General features: G+C 45.1%; 1 protein-coding gene across 3 annotated transcripts; it reads right to left on the minus strand.

Moving 5' to 3' along the window:
- Nucleotides 1–628: 628 nt before the first annotated feature.
- Nucleotides 629–23,849, minus strand: NMRK1 (nicotinamide riboside kinase 1). 3 transcript variants are annotated; one of them, XM_007667030.3, is made up of 9 exons: nucleotides 23,711–23,849; nucleotides 17,678–17,742; nucleotides 16,566–16,656; nucleotides 12,525–12,573; nucleotides 8,728–8,875; nucleotides 8,560–8,631; nucleotides 7,990–8,096; nucleotides 3,778–3,817; nucleotides 629–2,414 (listed from the first exon to the last, which is right to left on the minus strand). In XM_007667030.3, the coding sequence occupies exons 2-8, from the start codon at nucleotides 17,707–17,709 to the stop codon at nucleotides 3,810–3,812; spliced, it is 507 nt and encodes a 168-aa protein (XP_007665220.1). In that variant the 5' UTR covers nucleotides 17,710–17,742; nucleotides 23,711–23,849; the 3' UTR covers nucleotides 629–2,414; nucleotides 3,778–3,809. The 3 variants fall into 3 exon arrangements, with proteins under 3 accessions (XP_007665220.1, XP_001506856.2, XP_007665221.1); XM_001506806.5 differs by having other exon boundaries at nucleotides 3,778–3,861; nucleotides 23,711–23,846; XM_007667031.3 differs by lacking the exon at nucleotides 3,778–3,817.
- Between the last annotated feature and the right edge of the window lie 42 nt (nucleotides 23,850–23,891).

The following is a 23,891-nucleotide window of genomic DNA, read 5'->3' on the forward strand; positions in this document are numbered from 1 at the left end:
AATATCTGTTCCCTCTCCCCCTTAGACAGTGAGCCTCATTCATTCATTCATTCATTCATATTTATTGAGCGTTTACTGTACGTAGAGCACCATATTAAGCGCTTGGGAGAGCCTCGTGTGGGACAAGGAATGTGACAGACCTGATTATCTTGTGTCTACCCCAGCACTAGATACAGAGTTTGGCACACAGTGTTTAAATACCAAAAAAAAAAGGCAGCACCTTTGTTAATGGGAACTTGGAGTATACAATTACTCTGGAGCAAGGTGGGGTTTCACAAACATCCTTCCAAATGCCATCATCAGAATTTGCATTTATTCCTTCACTGTTTCGATTTTCGTTCCCCCTATTTGAAGAGTTAGAGACAATCTTGCCTACCTGTAAAGAGATAAGTACTTGTCTTTTTAGGCTGGATTGTTCGGCTTTCGAGAACTTTCAATGGATGTGGGATGCAGTCTGTTTCTTACTGTTTTCACATCCTGTCTAGAGTCTAGGTTGAAGGAGATCACAATTGGACATAGTTCAACTGGTCCACAGCCTCGGGATTTGGATCTAACAGTGCAGGTTTAATCTGTCCAGATTCTGAGGTAGGATTTGGTATGGCGAAACAAATGAGCCTAGAAATATGGATACAGCTCAATATCTGAATCATTTTTATTTTCACATAGTCTTGTATTTCCATATATTTCCAACTCAAGACTACAGGATGACAAAGCAGTGCTATTATTGGGTCAGGCCAGCGGTCTTTCCAGCCCAAGGTTCTGTCTGTGATTGTGGCAACAGAAGGTTTGGTGGAATCGTGGAATCCTTCTAGACTGTAAGCTTGATGTGGCAGAGAACGTCTACCAACTCTGTTATATTGGACTCTCCCAAGGGCTTCGTACACTGCTCTACACACAGTAAGCGCTCGATAAATACCATTGATTGGTTCCAAATGTTCTCTTTTACATTCTTAACTCTCTCTCTAGTCATCCATTATGAACCTCTCATCCATGAATTTCCCAAACCCCTCTTTACCTGCTATTTCTATCCGCATATAGTTATCATCCCCCTGCACCCCTCCTTTCCCCTCCTCACTGAGTGAAGAAATGTTTCTTTTTTGTTATGACCCAACCACCCATCAGTGTGAGTGAGCGTCCCCTAGTTCTGGTACTGTGGGATTTGGGGCAGATCAATATGTTATCTGATCTGCCCACATCTTTCACGATTTTGTAAACTTCAGTCTGTAAGCACTATAAGCTCCTTATGGGCAAGGACCATGTCTACCAACTCTGGTATAGTGTACTGTCCCAAGCTCTAAGTACAGTGCCCTGCACACAGGAAGTGCTCAGTACATACCACCAAGGGATTGACCAAAATATTTTGAAGCAATGGCTTTTCCCCTAACAAACGAGTAACGTTGGAAACAGTGAGTCCGATTCTCCCAGGGCCTAAAATAACTCACTGGTAGTAAGTTAGACTCTTTGGAAGGACCATTCACTCTTCTAAACCACTAGAGGACTATGTAGTGTATTACTGCCATGTTTGAACCACGTAAGCACCACACATTAAATAGTCCCCTAGCAAGCCAGTAGAGTGAAGGACCTTTCCCAAGAGCATAACACAATGAATGATTAATTTTAGGCACTGAGAGAGTTGGATTTAAAATGTAAAAGTCTCAGTAATTCAAGGAAAATATTGCTTTTGACTGAAAATGTCAAGCCACAGATATTCCGGACTGATTTAAGAGTACAACAAAATGAATTACAACAAATTTGCTTCTATTACAGTAGGATCCCTGCATTGCATAGAATGTAGTTTTAAGAAAACGAACAAAATCTTCTAGCCGCATCCTCAAAGTTAATCTCCAACTGAGACTTCAAACTTCAAGTTCAGAGTGCATTCATGGTAATACATATATTTTTATATATATATACATACACCCATATATATATATCAATCACCAAATCACTTTCTGGATTACTATTCTGAGCAAATAAAGTACAACAAGAGGTTACCTGAAACCGTTTCAATTCTGTCCAATTCACCCTTATTTTAAAGGGCAAATAGATGGGTATGTGGCATAAAGTTATCATAATACCAGCCACAGAGGTGATTAGTAGGTGTTTATAATACCTTTGTTTTATGAAGTCCCAGAGAGCTGAACTGCATGTTTTTAAAACTGGGGAGAATAAATCTCTTATGAATACTGCTGAGAGCCAGCGAGATTACACAGATGACAGATTGCATTCAGATATACGAAGCATTAGGGTCGTAATGATGATTAGTTTGGCAGGATCAGTTTGTAGAGTGCAGTGGCTATAGCTGATTAAATCAGATCTCCATACTCTTCAAATACAGGCTGGGAAGAATCCAACTGTATTCCATCTTTACGATGTTATTTTTGAAAAAGAAGCCTTGCCCACCCCTCAAGACACTGGAAATAGAAAAATACATGTTATTTGCATTTGATAGAGCAATCTACTCCAAAGAGATAGTACTTCAAAGCAATATGGGTTACAATTAATCAATCAGTGCCATTTATTGAGCACTTACTGTTTGCAGAACACTATACTAAGCTCTTGGGAGACTATAATAGAGTAAGTAGATACTATCCCTGTCCTCAAAGAGCTGAAAATCTAGCAAGGGAGACAGACTTTAAAATAAATTGGAGGTAGGTGAAGCAAGCAGGCATAGATTGCTTCTAGACTGTATGCTTGTTATGGATAGGGAATGTGGTTAATTCTATTGTACTGTACTCTCCCAAGCGCTTAGTACGGTACTCTGCCCATAGTGCCATTGATTGATTGATTGAATCCAGAAGTGCCGCAGAGGCAGTTTCCCTCTGGGGCTCAGAAGTGAAGCCCGGGGGATTGCCTAGAGTCAGAGTCAGAACTCTGATACCCTCTACTTCCCTTGCAGCCCTGAACTCTGTCCCTGTACTTCCAGGTACCCGTCCTTATCTATCAGCTAGTTGTTCCTGGAAGAGAGGTCAGTCACTAAAGGGTATTGGGCTGGGATCAACCCAGATAGTAAGAAACTGCCATTGCGGCAGAAAATTTTAGCTCTATGAATTGCAAGCCCTGCTGGAAGGAAAGAAGAAAGCTTTGGGTCAGTGTGGACGGGGGAAGCGAACCTCACCAGGGAAGAAGGGAGCTAAAACCCTTTTTTACTACTGTTGCAACAGCCACATATCTTCCTTAGATTGCTATTTTAGTCTGGAAGTGAATGGCAGCCTTTTTTGATTGAAAGCCAACCATTTAAGTAATCAGAACCTAGGCTGATAGAAGGCAAGAATGAAACCCCTTTAGAGAGACTTAGTTTTGCGAAATTAGCAAGTAAGGATTATGGATTTTTGTTGGTGTCTTTTTTTGTGTCTGTATGTGTGTGTAGGTGGGGAGAGTAAAGAAGGTGAGATTTAAAAAAATAAGTAATCAAAACATATAAAACCATCTGTTTTACTTGTGCCAGTCAGCGGAAAGGGTAATCTGGCCACATTGAAATTCTACACACCCACCTGCTAAAAATATTTAACCTTAAAATATCGACAGAATGAAGGAAAATAACAAAGACCAATGAGGATGCCATTAAGGTTTCAAAATCAAAAGAAACAACCCCAGGAACAAAGCTTATATAACACTCTACAAGAAAACCTGAATGTTATTCAAAGCTAGATCATATTTTACTTTATTTAAATTCCAGAAAATTATGAAACTTCTGACACTACCCTGGAGGACGGCAGCCAAGAAGCAGTTTCCTGGTTCCTCCTCTCTAACCCAGTTTAATAAGGCAATACTTACACTTTGTCTTTACCAGCTCCTTTATTAGATCATCATACACCTGTAAAAACAGGTCTCTCTCAGATTTGGTACCATCTAAATAAACTGGGAAGCAAACAATAAGAACATTGATATGTATTCATAAGATTATTAAACTGAACAGCAGGCTTTTTTAGCTGCTTAAAAAGAGTGTGAAAATGACATCTACTGCCAATGTATTAAAATAAAGAGTGTACGACCACAGCCTATTTAAAAACCAGTCAGCTAAAATAGCCGGAATACAACAACCAGAGCCAAGAACAAGCAGTTGGTTGCCTCCTTCAGAATGAAGCCAGGATTGGAGAAGGAATTCAGTGGAATGGGAATGCTTGCCATATACCTCATATGGAAAAATCATATTTAAAAAACTCCCATATTTTGGGTTTCTACACATTTGGAAAACCCAGTTATCCAAACTTGAGGATCCCTCTTTTTTGGAATAGCCAGCCTACTCGCTTTAGTACACCCACCCTTCTGTGTCTCCCTGACTTGCTCCGTTTATTCATCCCCCCACCCCCATAGCCCTACAGCACTCATATACATATCTGTCTATTTATTTATTTATTTATTTATTTATTTTAATGTTGGTCTCCCCTTCTTGACTGTAAGCTTGTTGTGGGCAGGAAATGTGATTGCTAGATTGTTCTCTCCCAAGCGCTTAGTACAGTGCTCTGCACACAGTAAGCGCTCAATAAACTGACTGACTGACGAACTAAAGGTCAACGGCTGACCTCAAGGACCCAAAAGAGCTTTGCTACTCTGAATGAAGGAAATCGACTATCTGGAATACTGGGGTAACTGGACTTACTTCTATTCTGGACATTCTAAATCATGGGATTTTTTTTAAACAGTACTTAAAACACCCAAAACCTCCCACTCTACACAAAGGTCTGATGATCTTTTATCTAGCCCAGTGTTTTGGCACATAAAAAGAGCTTAATAAATACCATTACTAAGGAATACGTACAGCCCATTCATTAACTTACAAAACCGTAATTTATTTATTTAAATTAATGCCCGTCTCCGGCTCTAGACTGTTAAGATCCTTATAGGCAGGGAAAGGGCCTACCAACTTTGCTATATTGTACTCTCCCAAGTACTTAGCACAGTGCACTGCCCACGATAAGTGCTCAACAAATACCACTGATTAACTTGCTGATGCATTCACCCTCCATTTTGTCTCTGCAGGCCACAATCCCAAATTTCTTTCTTTTGGTTTCCACGATTAGTCTTACACATGAACTCTACAGCTGAGCCTGAGAAGTGAGTCAACCATTTTAACTGTAAAAGGTAACAGAAAGGAGTTGGGCTGGGAACCCCCTATGTTGTGTACTTTTTGTTGGGGGCTTTCTAACCTCATAGCTCCCTGGGCTGAACTCCTGAAATCACCAAGAATACCCTCAACCCAAAAAATCATTTGCATTCTCCTATTCATAAGGTAGTTTCCAATGAAACATTTCCACGAGGTGCAGTGACATTTTCCATTAAAATATTTTACTTAAGGAAGAACCTCTCAAGATTTCCCCTAATAATGACAACTGTGGTATTTGTTTAGCACTTATTACGTGTCAGGCACTGGGCTAGACACAAGATCATCAGAACTTTGTGTAGGGTGGGAGATTTGGGGTCTTTTCAGCACAGTTAAAAATAAAACCCCAAACCCAGCAGGCATGTGTCAGAGCCAGGATTAGACCTGGATCTCCCAACTCCCAGACCTGTGCTCTTTTCACTAGGTCATGCTGTTGTCACAGTTTCAGTACAATAGATGCAGATACCAAGGCTCTTTTCACAAAGAACTCCCCGATTCTTAAATGTTTTCACTTTTTAACCAGCCTCCCAGTCAGGGTCTCCTGGGGCTCAGTATGGCCCTTCAGCACCCCAAAAAGTTCATTCATTCATTCAATAGTATTTGAGCGCTTACTATGTGCAGAGCACTGTACTAAGCGCTTGGAATGAACAAGTCGGCAACAGATAGAGACAGTCCCTGCCCTTTGACGGGCTTACAGTCTAATCGGGGGAGACAGACAAGAACAATGGCAATAAATAGAGTCAAGGGGAAGAACATCTCGTAAAAACAATGGCAACTAAATAGAATCAAGGCGATGTAGATTTCATTAACAAAATAAATAGGGTAATGAAAATATATACAATTGAGCGGACGAGTACAGTGCTGAGGGGATGGGAAGGGAGAGGGGGAGGAGCAGAGGGAAATCGGGGGAAAAGAGGGTTAAGCTGCAGAGAGGTGAAGGGGGGGCAATAGAGGGAGTAGAGGGAGAAGGGGAGCTCAGTCTGGGAAGGCCTCTTGGAGGAGGTCAGTTTTAAGTAGGGCTTTGAAGAGGGGAAGAGAATCAGTTTGGCGGAGGTGAGGAGGGAGGGCATTCCAGGACCGCGGGAGGACGTAGCCCAGGGGTCAACGGTGGGATAGGCGAGACCAAGGGACGGTGAGGAGGTGGGCGGCAGAGGAGCGGAGAGTGCGGGGTGGGCGGTAGAAAGAGAGAAGGGAGGAGAGGTAGGAAGGGGCAAGGTGATGGAGAGCCTTGAAGCCTAGAGTGAGGAGTTTTTGTTTGGAGCGGAGGTTGATAGGCAACCACTGGAGGTGTTTAAGAAGGGGAGTGACATGCCCAGAGCGTTTCTGCAGGAAGATGAGCTGGGCAGCGGAGTGAAAAATGTGAAAATGTGAAAACCTACAATTGCCACAGTTTGTCTCCTCTTGGCAATGTGGGGAATCTTAAATGGGGGAGTGGAGAAGATAATAATAATGAAGGCAACAATAATAATAATGGTGGTGGTGGAATTTGTTAAGCACTTCCTAAGTTCCAAGCACTGTACTAAGCACTAGGGTAGACACAAAATAATCAGGTCAGAGTCTCTGTCCCACATGGGGTTCACAGTCTAAGTAGGATGAAGAACAGGATTGAACCCCCACTTTAAAGATGAGGCGGCTGAGATATAGGGAAGTTCAGGAGACACAGCAGGCAAATGGCTAAACTGGGATTAGAACCCAGGCCCTCTGACTTCCAGGCCTGTGCTTTATCAACGAGGTGGCGCTTCTTCATTTTATACTTCCCAAACACCTGGTACAGTGCATCACACTAAATATTGTGATAAATATTACCACTCCTACTCCCACCCCGTTTTTCTAGCTTTTGGTTGACTGAGGTCACCACCAGCTGTTCAGAGCTCTGGAGCTCTGGTTTTTGTATAAACAATCCATCGTTACTATTGATTTCCCCCACTATGTGTATTGTTCTGAGGCGGTGAGCCCGCAACAAGCTGTTTTACTAGTGACTGTCTGTGATCCCGCTAACAACGGCGACGAAGAAGAAGAAATTCACAAAAGAAGTGGAGTGCTCTACTTCAGGACGGGTCGCTGCCGGCCCGTGTGGCCTTCTCTCCCTGCTCTACCCAGTGATGGGCCTGGACCAAATCAACAACTTCCACATAGAAACGCTGCGACGACCAAGGCAGATAAAAGCTGGTCGCTTTGAATCGTGAGGAGGGAAGTAGTGTTTGCGGGAAGCGGCCTACAGAGGAAGCAGCGTTTGGGGGGAAGCAGAGTGAGTAGGAGGCTGGCAGCATCAGCGGTCCGCGTAGCCAGAAACTTCTCCCAACCTCCCACCGCGGGATCGACAGAACGGGCTCCCCTGACCTGCAGACCTGTACTGGACCCTTGGTTGAGGGGGTGTGAGTGAGAGTGTTTATGTGTCACTCCCCTGCACGTTTATAAAAAAAAAAAAAACTAAGTAAAACTTTCCACAGTAACCTTGGTGGTTTGGTTTGACTCTATTATGTGTCACGGAGGCTAACCTGGTCCAGGAAAGTCCTGGTTGGTACAAGCCAGGGGCTTGTGACACTGATTGCTTGGGAGAGTACAATTCAGCTAGAAGGCACAATCCCTGCCCTCAAGGATCTTCTAATCTAGAGGGAGAGCACACACGAAATAAATTATAGCTGGGAGGAAGATGAAGAGAAAGAAGGAGGGTGGGTGGATGGGTAAGTTCCTAAATAGTATAGCATGCAAACTGATAGGTAGAGAAGTGCTAATTCCCTTGAAACTCTCCTCTGATCCCAAATCCCATATGAGAAACACTGTTCCATAACATAATATAGTTATTTAAACTTGTCATGCCAATCAGCAAATAAAGGCAAAATTCTATTGGTCACCCTACCACCCACAAAGAGACAGCTACCTACCAATGTTGTATGTGATGTCATCAATTTCTCTTCGGTGTTTCTGGTACATGGGCCATACATGTCCATCAAAGTAGCCCGGTGGGTCTGGTGGTACATAGACTCTAGCACTATTCAAAAACACATCAAGATTTAGAAATGCATACTGAAGAGCCCCACAGCACTTATGAACCTATCTGTAATTTTATTTATTTGTATTGATGTCTGTTTCCCCCACTCTAGACTGTAAACCCATTGTAGGCAGGGAATGTGACTGTTTACTGCTGTATTGTATTCTTCCAAGTGCTTAGCACAGTGCTCTGCACACAGTAAGTGCTCAATAAATACAACTGAACGAATGAACGAAGCCAGGTCCTCCTGACTCCCAGGCTCGTGCTCTATCCACTAGGCCAGGCCGCTTCCCATGAGCATCTACAAAAATTATTCAAATAGCTTTCAGCCACAGCATTAAACTTTACAACGGATCCAACATTTATCGTTTGTAGAATTCTTTGTTACAAAAAAAATCAATCAGATTTCACTATTAGCTATGTGGAGGGCCGAATAATCACATGGGATGATTCTAAATCTCACCTCCTTCTCCTCTTGCATTCTTCATAGGGAATAGTCAGAAAGTAACTTCTATTCCATATAGTATCCAGGGGCCTAAGGAAATAAACACATTCAGCTCTCAAATATTTCCCACTTATTTGGAGTCAACGTCAGAGTAAGATTGCTTATTGTTAATAAAGAATTGCTTACTTATAATTAAAGAGAAGAAAACCTTCAATAATCAAAATATAAACTCCCTCAGTACTTTCCGAGTCAGGTAACCCTGTGGCATGTTGGGAATTCTTCATCCAGGAATGCACAGTGGACATCATTTTTTCCATATTAAGAGCATCAAGCACTGCGAACACAAAAGCAACACAATGAAGAGGTTTAGGATGATGCATTTTAAATGCTCACGGTGCTCTGTAAATACTACATAAGCATATAATTGTATTTGCCCTTGAAAAATTCTAACGGCAAATAATTTTGGTGTAAAATGGAGCTTTAAGGGTTTTTGTTTTTTTTAATTAAGGTGACAAAAGAAGCTTACATCATTTATCCAAAACATGATTTTTCTTTAAGGGAGGGAAAATAGGGTGACTAGGGTATCTTCCGGTAACTCTTAAAACCTCCAAGAAAGGTCATATCATGAATGAGGATATTAATCAGTCTAATTTTAATGTCCAAAATGAAAGAGCAAAAAGTAAACCAAATATACTTGATATTTGGAAATTTGGCAATCTAAATTTCTTATTTGGTATTTTCATCCTTCTTTCAAAAAGAAGACAAATTCTGCTTTTGGAAACTTCCAATATGAGTTTCACTTGATTTTGTCTAGATTTATCTTAGTTGCTCACCATTTTTTGAAAAATCTACAGTATTTGTTAAGTACCAGGCTCTGTACTAAGTGCTGGGGTGGATATAAGCTCATCAGGTTGGACACAGTCCATGACCCACATGGGACTCACAGCATTAATCCCCAGTTTACATATGAGGGAACTGAGGTCCAGAGAAGTTAAGTGATTTACCCAAGGTCACACAGCAGGCAAATGGCAGTGCCGATATTAGAACCAAGGTCCTTCTGTCTCCCAGGCCCGTGCTCTATCCACTAGGCCACACTGCTTCACAGCTGGGTTTCAAAATCCCACCCATCACAGAAGTTCACTCTGGCAGTTTATGTTGCTCAATAAATAAATACTATTGAATGAATGTTGTTACTTCTTCACCTTGCTAGATCCGCAGTGCCTATACCCACATTGAGCCCCTCCATTTTTCATTCATTCATTCAATAGTATTTATTGAGTGCTTACTATATGCAGAGCACTGTATTAAGTGCTTGGAATGGACAATTTGGCAACAGAGAGAGACAATCCCTGCCCAATGACGGGCTCTCAGTCTGCCTGTGAACCCCCTTGAAATTGTGGTCCAGTATGTCCTACTGAAAAACTATTGCAAGGAAGCCTCCAAAAGCATCTGACAACAAGTCGCACGTCCTCACCATCATAATAAAATGGAAACACTACTAAATCTGTGAAGGGACGTATATGCGTGACCAGCAGTGGGACCCCAAAGCTAAAGACACCTGGGATATGTTGACCACCTAATTAAAGACTTTAGCTTATTACTAAAGTGTCATAGCACTACTGAAGAGAACAGCTGGAACCACGCTCACCATAGACAAAGAGGGGGGAATCTTACAAGATGGCCAGGAAAGTAATGAATTTCTGAACGTGCCTTCCATTACTGAGGAGATCCCTTAAGGCATAGAAAATCTGCCAGAATGTGAAAAGCCATGCCATTTTCAGTATAGACTTTTGAGGAAGTAACCTCCTCCGTCAAAACTGTGAAAAATGAAAGAGCACCTAGATCTGATGGCATTCCTGCAGAAATCACCTCTTTAGACATTTGCATATGCTCCTCCACCACATGTGAAACACTGAGGAGATGCCATAAAGCTTCAAAAATGCTCTCATAATCACCATCTTCAAAAGGAAAGGTGAGAGAGCTGACTATGGAAAGTAGTGGGACTGCTTACTGTCTTCCATTCTTACAATATCTCAGACAAAATCCTTCTGGATACACCACTAAAAAAAAGTCATAAATTGCCATTTGGTTTCAAACCAAAATGGAGTACAGCTCTGAAGCCCAAAAGATGTGAGAAAAGTGCAGAGGGCAACACAAAGTTCTCAATTCTGGATTTACTGTCCTTACAAACCATCAATAAACTAGGGATTTGGCAACTGCTAAGCACATTTGCTGAGAAATTCCACAAGGTTCTCAGAGATTTGGTGAGAGTTGACTGATTCTCTACCCATAGCTGTTGGAGTGAAGTTGGGCTTTGTAGTAGACCCAGGACTGTGCAAACTATTCTACATTCAGGCACACAAATTTTTGTTTGTCGGTCTCTATGGTATTTGTTAAGTGTTATACGCCAGGCACTATACTAAGCACTGGAATAGATACAAGCTAAACAGATTGGACACAGTCCATGCCTCACAGTCTTAATCCCCATTTTACAGATGAGGTAACTGAGGCACAGAGAAGTGACTTGCCCAAGGTCATACAGCAGACAAGTGGCAGATCTGGGATTAGAATCCGGGTCTTCTGACTCCCAGACACGTGCTCTACTAGGCCACGCCGCTTCAACCACCCGAATATGGTTGATATAGCTGATGTAGAACCCTTCCATACTGTGTGCACGGAAAGAGAGCTGCTTGCTGTGCTAATAAGTTTACCCTGTTCATGGTCGATTTCTGTTTTCAAGACTGCCTCTCGGTAACTGGATCTTTGTAAAGCCTCTCCTTAAGGAAAGCAATCGCACTCTTGATTAGCAGCTCCTCTGGTGATTTCTCTAAAGTCCCCTGGTATGCCGTATTGTGCTCCACTATCTCTTTAAATATTGTAGTCTACTCTTCAGGACCGGGTGCCCTTTCGGTTCACTAGTCAACGGCTGCTTGATTAGGCTGCTGTCTTCCATTCTCTCCCCGGGTGCCACCCAGGAGAGCTGCGATGTTATAAATATCGCCTCATTGCTGGCGAGGTTGACCGCGTGATTGGCAATTTTGTTCAGTCATCTGAGGTTGAGTATGGGTTCACAGCTGATGGTGGTGAAACTGCCCGAGAAGTAGGACGTATCTTCGGGAGTAGGTCCAAATCTCACAACCAGATAGGTTATATGCTGCAATAGACTCGTAGACATATAACTTCATATGGAAATTGATGCCCTATTGTCTCCACTCCATCAACTGACTCCACTGTCACACTCTATTTTGTTTTCTACGGCGATCGTATCTACCACCTCCACTGTACTGTGGCAGTGTGGCCTAGTGGAAATAGCACGGGCCTGGAAATCAGAGGACCTAATCCTGGCTCCACCTCTTGCCTACTAGGTGTGACCTTGAGCAAATTGCTTCTCAGTGCCTCAGTTTCCTCATCTGTAAAATGGGGATTCAATACCTGTTCTGTCTCCCTCAGACTACGAACCTCACGTGGGACAACAGTTGTGTCCAATCTAACTCTAGTATACTTACCCCAGAGCTCAGTACAGCACTTGGCACAAAGTAAGCGCTTTACAACTATTATTATTACTGTGCTTTCCCAAGCACTAATACAGTGCTTGGCACACAATTAGTGCTCAATAAATACCACTGATTGATTGATTTCATCTCTCCTTCCACAGCAATGGTCTGAACCTGCAAAGTGATTTATAATCATTTAAGTATCCTCTTGTGTTGTTCCTCAAGAATTCAAAGTTCATTGTAATTCTCCTGTGGCTTGGAACCTTAATACAATACATTTTGAAAATCCAAACCAAAATCCACAGAGAAAATTGCAAAAACAAGTGTCTATCTTACAAATGCATTAAAAGTACACTAATTAAATGTGTGCAGAGTAAATTCTCAAACTCTCAAATCGCTTCCATTTACTCATACCAGATATTTAATTTTCTAAATGAAAAATGCATAATGTTTGGTGTAATATTCAGTGCATAATACTTATCAACCTACCATCATACTGCAAAAATCCATTCTCATCAATCTCTATCTCAGATTCTGGCTGGGGAATAAAAGAAAAGTATAAGGTGAAATTGTGCTCCACAAAGACCTTACCGGCCTTAAAATAAAACCTAGCTTACAAAATACAACTTTCATCTTTTGAATTAATCTAATTCTTTCAACTCTTGCTCCGATTCCAAGGGCACAATACATATGCAAACACACACACTATAATTTCATGCTACTGTAAAAAAATAGCAAAGATTTCTGGAAAGGGGCAGATGGAGTTCTGTCTCACTGGACAAAGAAGGGCAAGAGAGGAGGATGAAAATGAATGAGGGAGAAGGGTAGAGAGAAGAAAGAGGAGGGAGAGAGTTGGGAAGCTTCTTCCATATTAAGTGGAAAAGAAGCTGCAATTTCCTACCCATTTAACTTTACCTAAACTGTAAGACCTAGGATTCTGGCCATGAGAAGCAGCATGGCCTAGTGGAAAGAGCACGGGCCTGGGAGTCAGAGGACCTGGATTCTAATCCCAGCACTGCCGATTGCTTGCTGTGGGACCTTGGGCAAGTCACTTTACTTCTCCTGGCTTCAGTTTCCTTAACTGTAAAATGGGAATTTCATACCTGTTCTCTCTCCTACTTAGACTGAGAGTCCCATGTGGGACAGGGACTGTGTCCGACCTGAGTGTATCTACTATCTAAGAGAAGCAACATGGCTCAGTGGAAAGAGCCCAGGCTGGGGAGTCAGAGGTCATGGGTTCTAATCTCGACTCCGCCACTTGTCAGCTGTGTGACTTTCGGAGAGTCACTTAACTTCTCGGTGCCTCAGTTACCTCATCTGTAAAATGGGGATTAAGACTGTGAGCCCCATGTGGGACAACTTGATCACCTTATATACCCCTCTCCAAGTGCTTAGAACAGTGCTTTGCACAGAGTAAGCGCTTAACAAATACCATCATCATTATTATTATTACCCCAGGACTTAATGAAGTGCTTGGCACATAGAAAGCACCTAACAAATATTATTATTACTATTATTATTGAGCAGTCAACAGTGGGGAGAGGGAACTCCACAATTCATTTAGAAGCAGCATGGCTCAGTGGAAAGAGCCCAGGCTGGGGAGTTAGAGGTCATGGGTTCTAATCTCGACTCCGCCACTTGTCAGCTGTGTGACTTTCGGAGAGTCACTTAACTTCTCGGTGCCTCAGTTACCTCATCTGTAAAATGGGGATTAAGACTGTGAGCCCCATGTGGGACAACTTGATCACCTTATATCCCCCGCTCCAAGCGCTTAGAACAGTGCTTTGCACAGAGTAAGCGCTTAACAAATACCATCATCATTATTATTACCCCAGGACTTACTGAAGTGCTTGGCACATAGTAAGCACCTAACAAATATTATTATTACTATTATTATTGAGCAGTCAGCAGTGAGGAGAGGGAACTCCACAATTCATTTAGAAGCAGCATGGCTCAGTGGAAAGAGCCCAGGCTGGGGAGTCAGAAGTCATGGGTTCAAATCTCGGCTCTGCCACTTATCAGCTGTGTGACTGTGGGCAAGTCACTTAACTTCTCTGGGCCTCAGTTCCCTCATCTGTAAAATGGGGATTAAGACTGTGAGCCCCACGTGGGACAACCTGATGACCTTGAATCTCCCCCAGTGCTTTGCACATAGTAAGCGTTTCTTAACAAATACCAACATTAAATACCAACATTAGGTGAGAATCCTTGAACCATGGCCGTGCCTTACGTTCAGGGATTGGTAGACATGCAGCCTCTGGAAATCTAATCCTGCAACCAGCCACTGAGGATGTTAAAGGGAGGATTATTTGCTAGTTAGATGAGCAGAAGGCCCTCAAAGTAGCCCCGTTAGGACTCCCCCGGGGAAGACTTTACATAAAAAGCCACAGCCTCCTTCCTACCAAGCAAGGCATTCAAATACAGTCTCATCGTTATCACCTCATTACATTGGATGGAGGTGTTCAATAAACCAGGACTGGTTTTCTATTGGGGCTTGAGAGAAATGCCAATTATTAGAGCTATCTAGTTGGTAAAATGCTGGCTATCATATCTCATTAGCATTATTCACACTGTCGAAACACTTCGTTTAATCTACGCATACGTTCAGTGATGGATCCATTTTCTGAACGCACCTCACATCATAAAAATCACAGAATAATGGAGCTGAAAGGGATCTTGAGGGAGTTCAGCCTCCCAATTCCAGGTAGGTGAATTCCTTCATTCAATAGTATTTATTGAGCACTTACTATGTGCAGAGCACTGTATTAAGCGCTTGGAATGTACAAATCGGTAACAGATACAGTCCCTGCCCTTCGACGGGCTTACAGTCTAATCGGGGGAGACTGACAGACAAGATCAATAGCAATAAATAGAATCAAGGGGATGAACATCTCAATAAAACAATAGCAAATAAATAGAATCAAGGTGATGTACATCTCATTAACAAAATAAATAGGGTAATGAAAATATATAAAGGTGAGCGGACGAGTACAGTACTGAGGGGATGGGATAGGAGAGGGGGAGGAGCAGAGGGAAAGGGGGGGAAGAGAGGGTTTAGCTGAGGAGAGGTGGGGGGGGTAGAGGGGGAGCAGAGGGAAAAGGGGAGCTCAGTCTGGGAAGGCCTCTTGGAGGAGGTGAGCTATAAGTAGGGTTTTGAAGAGGGGAAGAGAATTAGTTTGGTGGAGGTGAGGAGGGAGGGCATTCCAGGACCGTGGGACATCCCAGGGGTCAACGGCGGGATGGGTGAGAACAGGAGACAGTGAGGAGGTGAGCGGCAGAGGAGCGGAGCGTGCGGGGTGGACAGTGGAAAGAGAGAAGGGAGGAGAGGTAGGAGGGGGCAAGGTGATGGAGAGCCTTGAAGCCTAGAGTGAGAAGTTTTTGTTTCATGCGGAGGTTGATAGGCAACCACTGGAGGTTTTTAAGAAGGGGAGTGACATGCCCAGAGCATTTCTGCAGGAAGATGAGCCGGGCAGCAGAGTGAAGAATAGACTGGAGCGGCGAGAGAGAGGAGGAAGGGAGATCGAGAGAAGGCTGACAATAATCCAGCCGGGATACTATGAGAGCCTGTAACAGTAAGGTAGCCGTTTGGGTGGAGAGGAAAGGGCGGATCTTGGCAATATTATAAACGAGAGACCGGCAAGTTTTGGTGACGGATCGGATGTGTGGGGTGAACGAGAGAGCCGAGTCAAAGATGACACCGAGGTTGCGGGCCTGAGAGACGGGAAGGATGGTTGTACCATCCACGGTGATAGGGAAGTCAGGAAGAGGACAGGGCTTGGGAGAGAAGATGAGGAGCTCAGTTTTGGACATATTGAGTTTTAGGTGGCGGGCAGACATCCAGGTAGAGACGTCCCAGAGGCGGGAGGAGATGCGAGCCTGAAGGGAGGGGGAGAGGACAGGGGCAGAGATGTAGATCTGCATAGAGATGATAGTTGAAGCCGTGAGAGCGGATGAGTTCACCGAGGGAGTGAGTGTACATGGAGAACAGAAGAGGGCCAAGAACTGACCCTTGAGGAACCCCGACAGTTAGAGGATGGGAGGGGGAGGAGGAGCCTGCGAAGGAGACCGAGAATGAACGGCCAGAGAGATAAGAGGAGAACCAGGAGAGGACGGAGTCCGTGAAGCCAAGGTGAAATAAGGTGTGGAGAAGGGGATGGTCAAGTGTCAGAGGCAGCTGAGAGGTCAAAGAGGATTAGGACAGAGTAGGAGCCATTGGATTTGGCAAGAAGGAAGTCGTGGGTGACCTTTGAGAGAACAGCCTGGGTAAAGTGGACAGGATGGAAGCCAGATTGGAGGGGGTCCAGGAGAGAATGGGAGTTAAGGAATTCTAGGCAGCGAGTGTAGATGACTCGTTCTAGGAGCGTTCTAGGTGAATAAGTAAAGCATGGTTGTTTTATTTTTTCTTAAAGCTCTCCAGTGACAGAGACTCCACAAACTCCCTCAGTAGCCTTTTGCAGTGTCATATCATCTAGCTCGGCGATAGCGGAGGGCCTCCCCGTGCTTTATACTTCGAAAAAGTTTTTGTGTTACCTTAAAGAAGTCATCCTGAGAGATGATACTGCAGTTTGGGAGTTGTCTTTGAAGGTTTCTAGCCAAGGTTGTCTTCCCACCATTTGTCACGCTGAGCCAAAGAAGAAGGAAAAATACCAAGACCATGAGAAACATTTAAATAACAATAATTATGGTATTTGTTAAGTGCTTACTATGTGCCAAGCACCGTTCTAAGCACTGATGACATGAAAACAAATAGAGGGTTATGCAAAAAGAAAAAAAAAAAAAAGGAGAAATCCTTCCCAAGCCAGTGAGCTAGCCACCATGACTTTGGTTAGAGACCCAATTTACTAGATGATAACATTGATAACAATGTAATGATGATAATACTTTTGGTATTCGATAAGCGCTATGTGCCAAACACTGTACTAAGCATTGGGGGGAGATATGAGATAATCAGGTTGGACACAATCCCTGCGCCACATGGGACTCACAGTCTATGAAGGAGGAAGCAGGATTTAACCCTCATTTTACTGATCAGGAAATTGAGGCACAGAGAAGTTAAGTGACTTGCCCAAGGTACACAGCAGACAAGTGGCAGAGCTGGATTAGAACTCAGGTTTTCTAACTCCCAGGCCTGGGCTCTTTCCACTAGGCTATGGATTGTAACCTCCTTGAGGGCACAAATCATGTCTGCCAACCGGATTGTACTCTCCCAAGAGTTTAATACAGTGTTGTGCCCTCAGTAAGGACTCAATAAATACCACTGATTGATTTATTGAAGAAAAGACCCTTAGCTAATATTTCCTTTCTTCCGCTACGGAACAAGTTGAGCCATGGGGAATGCAAACAATTGATGCCCTATAAGAATGTGTCCAGGAGGTGTACTCAATGCCACATTTTCCTTATGGGTTGCATGATGCATTAATACAAAATACAATTTTTCACGCCACCGCCACCCAACCACACCCCGTCTTCTTGAACGCAACAAAACATGCAAATGCACACGCCGAGGGAAGGACGTGGGGGCACGCAGCTGAAGGAAAAAGCTTTCCATATTTTCATGGCCAGATCTACCAAGGGGCACAAGAATAAATCTTAGATCTCCAGAGTTTCCCCCGTGCTAGGACGCTGTACTAGAAGATACTTACCCGCTGATTCCGATGACCAACGATTTTACCATTTATGCTTTTGAAGGAAGAGTTCTTTCCGTTTTCTAAAATAAAAAATAAATCAAAGTCAGGAAATCGAAAGACTTACCGGGGATTGCTGGTCAGAGGGGGTTGGCAATGCACATTTTATACATTTTCCCGGACACTCACAGCCACGGGTTGAGGTTTTAGATCCGACCACAAGAGGTCAGACACACCCCATAGCAGTTGGTTCACTAGCAACAACACAAGAAATATTTGCTTGGGCCTGAGTTTAAATTGAAAAGAAATAAATTATGGTATTTGTTAAGCCCTCACTATGTGCCAAGCACTGTTCTAAGTGCTGGGGTAGATTCCCCTGTCCTGGAATGCCCTCCCTCCTCACCTCTGCCAAACTAACTCTCTTCCCCTCTTCAAAGCCCTACTGAGAGCTCACCTCCTCCAAGAGGCCTTCCCAGACTGAGCTTCCCCTTTTCCCTCTGCTCTCTCTCTGCCCCCCCTTCACCTCCCCTCAGCTAAACCCCCTCCCCCCGCTTTCCTTCTGCTCCTCCCCCTCTCCCTTCCCCTCAGCACTGTGCTCATTTGTATATATTTTTATTCCCTATTTATTTTGTTAATGAGGTGTACATCCCCTTGATTCTATTTATCGTGATTAAGTTATTTTGTTTTTGTCCATCTGCCTCCCCCGATTAGACTGTGAGCCCATCAATGGGCAGGGATTGTCTCTATCTGTTGCCAAATTGTACATTCCAAGCGCTTAGTACAGTGCTCTGTGCATAGTAAGCACTCAATAAATACTACTGAATGAATGAATGAATGAATACAGGGTAATCCGGTTGTTCCACGTGGGGCTCACGCTTTTAATCCCCATTTCCAGATGAGGTAACTGAGGCACAGAGAAGTAAAATGACTTGCCCGAGCTCACAAAGCAGACAAGTGGCAGAAGAGGGATTTGAACCCACGTCCTCTTACTCCTAGGCCTGGGCTCTTTCCACTAAGCCACGCTAAAGTATTCGTTCATTCATTCAATCGTATCGTAGAAGCCGCGTGGCTTAGGGGCAAGAGACCTGGCTTAGGAGTCAGAGGACGTGAGTTCTAATCCCCACTCCCACTTGTCAGCTGTGTGACCTTGGGCAAGTCACTTAACTTCTCAGTGCCTCAGTTACCTCATCTGGAAAATGGGGATTAAGACTGTGAGCCCCACGTGGGACAACCTGATTACGCTGTATCTACCCCAGCACTTAGAACAGTGTTCAGCACATACTAAACGTTTAAATACCAAAATTATTATTATTTATTGAGCTCGTACTGTGTGCAGAGCACTGTACTAAGCGCATGGAAAGTACAATACAGACAATCCCTCCCCAAAACGGGCTCACAGTCTAGATGGGGGGCGGGGGGAGACAGGCATCAATATAAGTAAAAAGACATCAATAGAGCTGTGCACCCTATCTGTCCTCGGAATCATCTCACCCCTTCCTGATTCTCTACTTCTCCTGGACGGGATCTCTCTGTCTCCCATATCCTTCCCAGAATTCTTTCTTTTCCATTCCACCTCCCTCATTTCTCCCTCTGATTTTTCCCTGTTTTTTACCTTTCCAACAGGCCAAATCAGGTAATGGTGAGGAGGGGTTGCGATAGAGAAGCAGCGTGGCTTAGTGGAAAGAGCCCGGGCTTGGGAGTCAGAGGGCGTGGGTGCTAATCCCGGCTCTGCCACTTATCAGCTGTGTGACTTTGGGCAAGTCATTTAGCTTCTCGGTGCCTCAGTTACCTCATCTGGAAAATGGGGATTAAGACTGTGAGCCCTGCGTGGGACAACCTGATTACCTTGCATCTACCCCAGCGTCTAGAACAGTGCTTGGCACATGGGTAAGCACTTAACAAAATACCATCATTAACAAAATACCATCATTAGATCCAGGTTGCCATGGCAGCACTGAGTTGGACCTGAGGGCACAGGCGAGAACAGCACTGGAGCCCTCTCACCATTGCATGCATATCCCCATGACTTCTACACTGTAAGTTCGTTGTGGGCGGGAAACGTGTCTGTTTATTGTTATATTGTACTCTCCCAAGCTCTTAGTACAGTGCTCTGCACACAGTAAGTGCTCAATAAATACGACTGACTCTTTGGGCCCCCCCCCCCCACTTGCTGGCACTAATTGTAGCCCAATTCCAGCCCTGGGAGCACAATAAAATTAAAGATGGGGTTCAAAGACTACGTGACGGGGGGCCTGGGCACCCTAAAGATCCAGAAGTACAGGCACAACCATTTTATAGGTGCTGACAACAAAGACTGAGGAGTCCAGCTCAAGTAGGGAACTGGAAAAGATGCCCATGAAGGCAAGTTGATTTTCAGCCAGGAAGAAAAAGGAAAGGAATTCGTATAGGCTTTGGGGAGGTGGAGGGTGGAGTAAAGGAAACATTCATGACCTGTTCTCCCTCCTATTTAGACCGTAAGCCCCAGTGGGGCAGGGACTGTGCCCGCCCCGATTAACTTGTATCGACCCCAGTGGTTAGAACAATGCTTGACGTGCAGTAAGCGCTTACCAAATACCATTAAATGCCCAAGGTCACACAGCAGGGGCGTAGCAGAACTAGGATTAGACTCCATGTCCTCTGACTCCTCGGCCCATGCTCTTTCTACTGGATCATGCCCGGTTCTTGCCCTCCGCTCCGAACTTCCCAGAACCTCCTATTTCCTGGACGTACCCATCCAATAATCCTGTTTCAAGATGGCAGCTCTGGCTAGAGTCCGGTCAGGCCCATTGCCTCCCTGGCCCGACTACTCTAATGATAATAATAATAATAATGATGTTGGTATTTGTTAAGCGCTTACTATGTGCAGAGCACTGTTCTAAGCGCTGGGGTAGATACAGGGTAATCAGGTTGTCCCACGTGGGGCTCACAGTCTTAATCCCCATTTTACAGATGAGGTCACTGAGGCCCAGAGAAGTCAAGTGACTTGCCCACAGTCACACAGCTGATAAGTGGCAGATCTGGGATTCGAACCCATGACCTCTCACTCCCAAGCCCGGGCTCTTTCCACTTGTGCTCTGGGTGGAGAGCAGAGCAGCAACAAAAAGGGGCTTGAAATGGCAAGGGCAGAAAGGGGCGCCCCAAGTTGCTAGCTCTAATCCTTCCAACGATGGCCAATGCTTTCGTACAGTTGTCAAAAACAAGTGTAAGCACCCCAGTGGTGTTCCCTGCACTCCTCCTGTTCCTGCTGGGCAACAGAGATCACGTCTCTGAGATGCCACACTGAGATCTAAAGCTACACTGCGAATCTGAGCAAGTCCAGATAACAGCGCTGTTCGGCAGCCGCTCCACAAGGATTCACACCCCAGTGGCCAGATTCTGTGTTTCGGCAAGCTCTTCGGTGAGTCCAATGAACCTCGGGCATTTCCACCTTCAGTTTCACTGGGCAGGTTTCAACTGCGCTCATGGTTTCTCCTAGTCTTTGTGACAAGCTCCTCTACAAAAGCAAATTACATTGAGCCGACACGACTTCCTCTTTACTGTGTCGCACTGCTCGCTTCCTACTATCTTGGGGTCTTTTAGAAAGTGTCTTTTATGTTGGCTGGTCTCTGAGCTCTCTCCATTTCCCCCTTTCTTTTCATTCCTCTCATTTTCCTCTTCTCCCTCCCCCAATCTCCTCCCCACCTCTCTCTGACTTTCTCTCTCTCTCCGGTGCAACTAGGCACAACGGAAAAAGCAGAGAGGGGAGTAAAACTAGAATAAGAGTATTAAATTCCGACCCGGGCCGACCTTAAAAAACCGCCCCTTTGAATTTTGTTAAGCGCTTACTATGTGCAGAGCACTGTTCTAAGCACTAGGGTAGATACAGGGTCATCAGGTTGTCCCACATGAGGCTCACAGTTAATCCCCATTTTACAGATGAGGTAACGGAGGCACCGAGAAGTTAAGTGACTTGCCCACAGTCACACAGCTGACAAGTGGCAGAGCCGGGATTCGAACCCATGACCTCTGACTCCAAAGCCCGGGCTCTTTCCACTAAGCCACACTGCTTCGTCCTTCACTTTCTCACCTACCACGGTGAACACTTTCCCATCTTCTTCAAAAAAGTAATCTGATCTGAAATAATACCCTTTTACAGTGAGATTCGGCTTCTTCAGAAGAAAGGTGCTAGGGAAACCCAATTTCTGATATTTTATCATCACTCGGCCAATAATCACAGAGGCTGGTGCATACGGGTTGGTGGTTCTTTTTTTTTTTTTTTTTTTTTTTAACAGCAGATCTGCAATGCCCCAGGTTTAAAAAAGGTGTTTCTGATTCCTCTCAGCAGTTCAAAAACCCACGCGACAATTAAAAAGTTGAACGACTTTTTTCCATTTTGCTTTTTGGCTCAATGCCGGGTGATTTGCAGAGCAGGACAGTTAGCACAGTGCTCGATACACAGCGAGGGCTCAAGCAGCGTGGCTCAGTGGAAAGAGCACGGGCTTGGGAGTCAAAGGCCATGGGTTTGAATCCCAGCTCTGCCACTTGTCAGCTGTGTGACCTCAGGCAAGTCACTTAACTTTTCTGTGCCTCAGTTACCTCATCTGTAAAAAGGGGATGAAGACTGTGAGTCTCACGTGGGACAACCCGACTACCCTCTATCTACCCCAGCGCTTAGAACAGTGCTCTGCACATAGTAAGCGCTTAACAAATACCAACATTATTTTTAATAAATACCACTCATCATTTGCTGAGTTTTCAGTTATCCTTGAGTCGATTATCCGGATTGCCTTTTCCCCAAGTGCCCCTCTTCCAAACTTCCTTAATTTTGACACCTAGGCCCACCTCCAAGCACATCTAACCCCCGACGCCCGGCAGAGATCTCCATCCTCTCTCCCCTCACGGAGGAGCAGAGTCACCACCTTATTCGTATTTTGTTATTCTGATTGGGTCACCTTTTAAAATATCTGTGAAGCACTTATTCTGTGCCAAGCACTGTGCTAAGCGCTGGGAGAGCTACACGTTTCTCACACCGGACCTAACCCCTGTCTCACATGGGGCTCACGGTCTTCACCAGGAAGGCCTGGCACCAAATCCCCATTCTCCAGAAGAGGTAAGTGAGGTCCAGAGAAGTGAAGTGAGTTGCCCAACGTCACAGAGGGGGAACTGGCAGGGCAGAATTAGAACCCAGGTCCAAGCTCTTCCCACTTGGCCACGCGGCTTCTCCTTTTCTATTAACTGGGACGATTGAGAATCGACTGGAGCTTTGGTTTCTCACCGTCGTGTCGTCCCCCCCCCCGTCACTTTACAGGCACAATAATAACTCATTCATTCAATAGTACTTATTGCGCGCTTACTACGTGCAGAGCACTGTACTAAGCGCTTGGAATGTACAAATCGGCAACAGATAGAGATGATCCCTGCCCAACGACGGGCTCGCAGTCTAATCGGGGGAGCCAGACGGACAAAAACAAGACAAATATCATCCCGACAAAGAGAATCGAGGAGATGGACACCTCAATGATAATAATAATAGTGATGGTATTTGTTAAGCGCTTCCTAAGTGCCAAGCCCTGATCTAAGCGCTGGGGTAGATACGAGGTCAGCAGGTGATCCCCCGTGGGGGACTCCCGGTTCATTCATTCATTCATTCATTCAATAGTATTTATTGAGCGCTTACTATGTGCAGAGCACTGTACTAAGCGCTTGGGATGAACAAGTCGGCGACAGATAGAGACAGTCCCTGCCGTTTGACGGGCTTACAGTCTAATCGGGGGAGATGGACAGACAAGAACAATGGCAATAAATAGAGTCGAGTCTCCCGGTCTCGATGCCCATTTTCCAGATGAGGTCACTGAGGCCCAGAGAAGCGCAGCGGCTCGCCCAAGGTCACGCGGCAGCTGAGAGGCGGGGGAGGCATTAGAACCCACGACCTCCGCCGCCCGGGCTCGCAGTCGAAAGCAGGTCAGGCGAGCTGCCCCCTGGCGGCCATCTTGAACAGCCACTTACCGAACGCGACTCCGAGGGCGCGCAAGCCCCGAAACCTGGGGCGCGGCGGGCTGCCCGGGAACTCACCTGAGCGCCCTTTTTTTCCGCGGCCCCGGACCGTCACCGCCGGCTCCACCCGCTCCTCCCTGCAGCTCCCGGGTCGCCGCCGCTCGGCTCGGGCGGGCGAAGCGAGCGAGCGAGGGGGTTCAACGGCCGGGCTTGCGCAGTTCCGCCCGCGAGGGGCGGGAGGGGCGGGAGGGGCGGGGCC

This window comes from Ornithorhynchus anatinus, chromosome X5, assembly GCF_004115215.2.
Source record: "Ornithorhynchus anatinus isolate Pmale09 chromosome X5, mOrnAna1.pri.v4, whole genome shotgun sequence".
Classification (NCBI taxonomy): domain Eukaryota; kingdom Metazoa; phylum Chordata; class Mammalia; order Monotremata; family Ornithorhynchidae; genus Ornithorhynchus; species Ornithorhynchus anatinus.

What these genes read in the sequence shown, in the direction of transcription:
- NMRK1 (XM_001506806.5), bottom strand. Translation starts at nt 17,709, where the DNA reads ATGGTAAAATCGTTGGTCATCGGAATCAGCGG. An exon ending in TTGGTCATCGGAATCAGCGG is followed by an intron (nt 16,657 to 17,677) that starts GTAAGTATCTTC and finishes TCTTTGGCTCAG; the next exon opens with CGTGACAAATGGTGGGAAGA. An exon ending in GAATGCAAGAGGAGAAGGAG is followed by an intron (nt 8,097 to 8,559) that starts GTGAGATTTAGA and finishes GTTTTTGAATAG; the next exon opens with TGCTAGAGTCTATGTACCAC.